The 3,428-nt window shown below is 42.4% G+C and overlaps 1 protein-coding gene across 2 annotated transcripts in view; it reads left to right on the top strand.

Moving 5' to 3' along the window:
- The window catches only part of zcchc14 (zinc finger, CCHC domain containing 14), a gene marked incomplete at its 3' end in the record, with an annotated part of 20,687 nt that overhangs the window by 7,462 nt on the left and 9,797 nt on the right, over nucleotides 1-3,428 (top strand). For both annotated transcript variants that reach the window (XM_014012212.1, XM_014012211.1), the window contains 1 exon segment: nucleotides 2,675-2,885. In XM_014012212.1, coding sequence (XP_013867666.1) covers nucleotides 2,675-2,885 — 211 coding nt within the window.

The following is a 3,428-nucleotide window of genomic DNA, read 5'->3' as shown; positions in this document are numbered from 1 at the left end:
ACTTATAATCTGTATTTATCTGCAGTAATGTACTTATAATCTGTATTTATCTGCAGTAATGTACTTATAATCTGTATTTATCTACAGTAAAGTACTTATCATCTGTATTTATCTGCAGTAAAATACTTATAATCTGTATTTATCTGCACTAATGTACTTATAATNTCTGGCTTTAGCTCGTCTTTACTTCTCTCTGAACTTTGAAGGGACCCGAAACAGTCGCACGCCGCAGATTAATGGAGAGAAACTCGGCTTTTGTAAAGCTGCGAGCGTTCGCGATGAAGAATGTGAAGGAAGTGATTTAAACGAGCTGCGGTGTTTGGAAAGATGAAGGGAAATTAGTCAGAGCAGTTTATTTTACGCAATCTGCCCTGGAAATTATAGAAGGGGAGGGAGTTTTAAACGAAAGATGTTGTAAAATTAAACTTTATTGTCCTCATGATGGACTGTTCCTGTGCTGCAGGACATTAAAAACAAACTGGCTTTAGTCATTTGGATTTTGTCAGTTCTAAGAGTTCTAAATCTGGGTGGTGAGGAGCCGCAAACACTCAAATAAAACTCCAACGTGGTTTTCTTTTGAGGATTTTATAGCTTCGTTGAACGTCTCTGTCTGGTTATGGAAATATAAATTTACAACCATGATCACGCATCAAGTCTCTGCTTGTATCGATTCCAGCAGCCGTGCACGTGTCCTTTCAGAATAAGAGCACCAGATATCGTTCCGTAAACAAGCTGAGCGGGACCTGGTTTTATTCTGTTTCTGTTTTGATCTGTGACAAAAGAGCAGCAGCAAAAAGGTCAACGTGAAGGTTTACAAGAGAGCAGTGAGACAAAGACATGGACAAAAAGACAGGAGACAAAGACATGGAGAAAAAGACAGGAGACAAAGACATGGACAAAAAGACAGGAGACAAAGACATGNAAAAAGACAGGAGACAAAGACATGGAGAAAAAGACAGGAGACAAAGACATGGACAAAAAGACAGGAGACAGAACTAGACGTGTCAGAGCTGAAGATGTTGAGGTTCTCCTTGAGACGGACAAAGATCATCAGAGGGACAACACAGGTTGAAGGACTGAGAGACAAAGTTAGACACCAGACTGAGATGGTTTGGATGTGTCCAGATATGAAGGTTTTATTCTGGTTTTTTTTTTTTTACATTTTGTTGTTATTTACATGAATAAATAAACAAATACATTTCCAGTATTATGTATTAAGTACTAAAACACTCATTACAACTTATGATCTGTATTTATCTGCAGTAAAGTACTTATCATCTGTATTTATCTGCAGTACAGTACTTATCATCTGTATTTATCTGCAGTAAAGTACTTATCATCTGTATTTATCTGCAGTACAGTATTTATAATCTGTATTTATCTGCAGTACAGTATTTATAATCTGTATTTATCTACAGTAAAGTACTTATCATCTGTATTTATCTGCAGTAAAGTACTTATAATCTGTGTTTATCTGCAGTAAAGTACTTATAATCTGTATTTATCTGCAGTAAAATACTTATAATCTGTATTTATCTGCAGTAAAGTACCTGATGGTTGTTTTATTTAAGACATGGTCTGCAGATTTTTGGTCCTCGTGGATCTTAATGTTTATAACACAAAGCAGCTGTGACTCAGTGGAAAAATGGTTGCATTAGATTTTTTTTCCAGTAAAGACATCCAGCAACAACTCAGTGGTTTAAAGAGCACATGCAAGAAATTACTGCACAGTTAGAGCAGTAGAAACTTGCATAATCGCCTCATTATGTGTGTATTTTATCCGTATATAAAACACAAAGCAGAGTTGCGTTTTAGAGGACCTGCTGTCAGCTCAGCCTGGCTCCACCTGTTTGTTTTTGTTTTTAATATCTGGAGTATTTCTTAATGTCATTTCCATTCCTTGTTTTCATGCCTTTCCTGCTGATTCATGCTCTGCGTTCTCTGAGCGTCCTCAGCTGCAGACGGAGCAGAGGGTTTGGATCGGTTACGTGGGGATGTGGCAGCAGCACACTTAATTGTTTTCAGATCTGCCGTGTGATTTTTTTTAAGCACGTATTGAGTTTTATTTATGTAGCAGAGCAGCGAGCTCACGCTTACACGGCCTGTTGTTTTTGACTCTTTTATGTGTGTGTGTGTGCGTGTGTGTGTTTTGTTTTGGGGAATCCATTTTGAATTGTAAGGTGACGCACAACAAGCCACTGACTTCTGCCTCTACCTATTTGGTCATATAGGGTTAAAGTTTTGTTTGTTTTTGTGTGGCATGTTCTTTAATGTGACCAAATAAATTCGTTCATTCATTCATTTAGATTTTAAAGAGAAGTTTGAATGTATAAACTGCATGATTCGGCTGCAGCGGTCTTTCAGAGGTCTCCTCTCTGCTCTGACAGCTGGTTTAGGAACAGAGGTATCCTCCTGCTACAAGGATGTAGCAACCAATAGTCTTAATTTTGACCCTCACACCACACCATACATGTTGTGTTGAGCTTATGTTATAAGGTGGGGATGACTCTCTGCTACTACCACATCAAATTCTAGCTCAATATTTCTAAAATTGACCGAGTTGTTGTTATTTTTGGGTTATCTGGTCAGTTTGACATGGCGGCCATCTTGATTCAGGCTGAGGGATTATTTCCTGTATCTGATCCGGTGTTTCCTGTCCTCTTTTGCCCTACAGAACCAGAACCGAGAGCCCCCCTCGGGTTCAGAGTCCGGCTCCGGAGCTGCTTCAGAACAAGGAGACCAAACAGTTGGCCGGGAGCTCGCCTCCCCTCGCCCGGACCTCCGCTCTCCACCGTCCACGCCGACCCGCCTGCCGCCGGCGCTGCCCGCCGCCGGGCCGGGTCACGAGGCGCAGGCGAAGACCCACCAGGGAAGAGCGGGGAAAGGTGAGCTTCTGTACCCCCGGGTCTGTCAGGAGCGTTTGTTACAAGCTGCAGCACGCCGGAGGAGCAGCTGAGCTGAAAGAATGCTGCCCTCGGGCTCAGGTGTGACGCTGAGTTTGGGTTCAAGGTTTTAGTATCGAGATGGAGACGAAGATATTTTTTAAAAACTTTTATATGCCTGTACGCCTTCTCCAGACCTAATCAAACCTGGAAATGTCAGTTTGCGTCTGTGATTGGACTCTTCTGAGCCACAGTTTGATGGTGGAAGCCTCCTGTTGTCGGTTATTAGAAATCAGCGAGGCGGTGAGCGGCTCGTGTGTCGGCTGGGATGAACTTCTCGAGGCCGCTCGGTAACACGACGCTCAGCCATCCGTGTGCCTCGCTGCTGCGCTGCATAGCTGTCACTGGTGTGAAACGTAGGCAGTCAGGCTGCAGACAGACACACAAACTCTGTGTGTGTGTGTGTGTGTGTGTGTGTGTGTGTGTGTGTGTGTGTGTGTGTGTGTGTGTGTGTGTGTGTGTGTGTGTGTGTGTGTGTGTGTGTGT

The sequence above is a fragment of the Austrofundulus limnaeus genome, unplaced genomic scaffold (genome assembly GCF_001266775.1).
Source record: "Austrofundulus limnaeus strain Quisiro unplaced genomic scaffold, Austrofundulus_limnaeus-1.0 Scaffold89, whole genome shotgun sequence".
NCBI classification, from domain to species: domain Eukaryota; kingdom Metazoa; phylum Chordata; class Actinopteri; order Cyprinodontiformes; family Rivulidae; genus Austrofundulus; species Austrofundulus limnaeus.
Note: the sequence above shows the minus strand (reverse complement) of the source record. Positions and strands in the feature narration are given on the sequence as shown.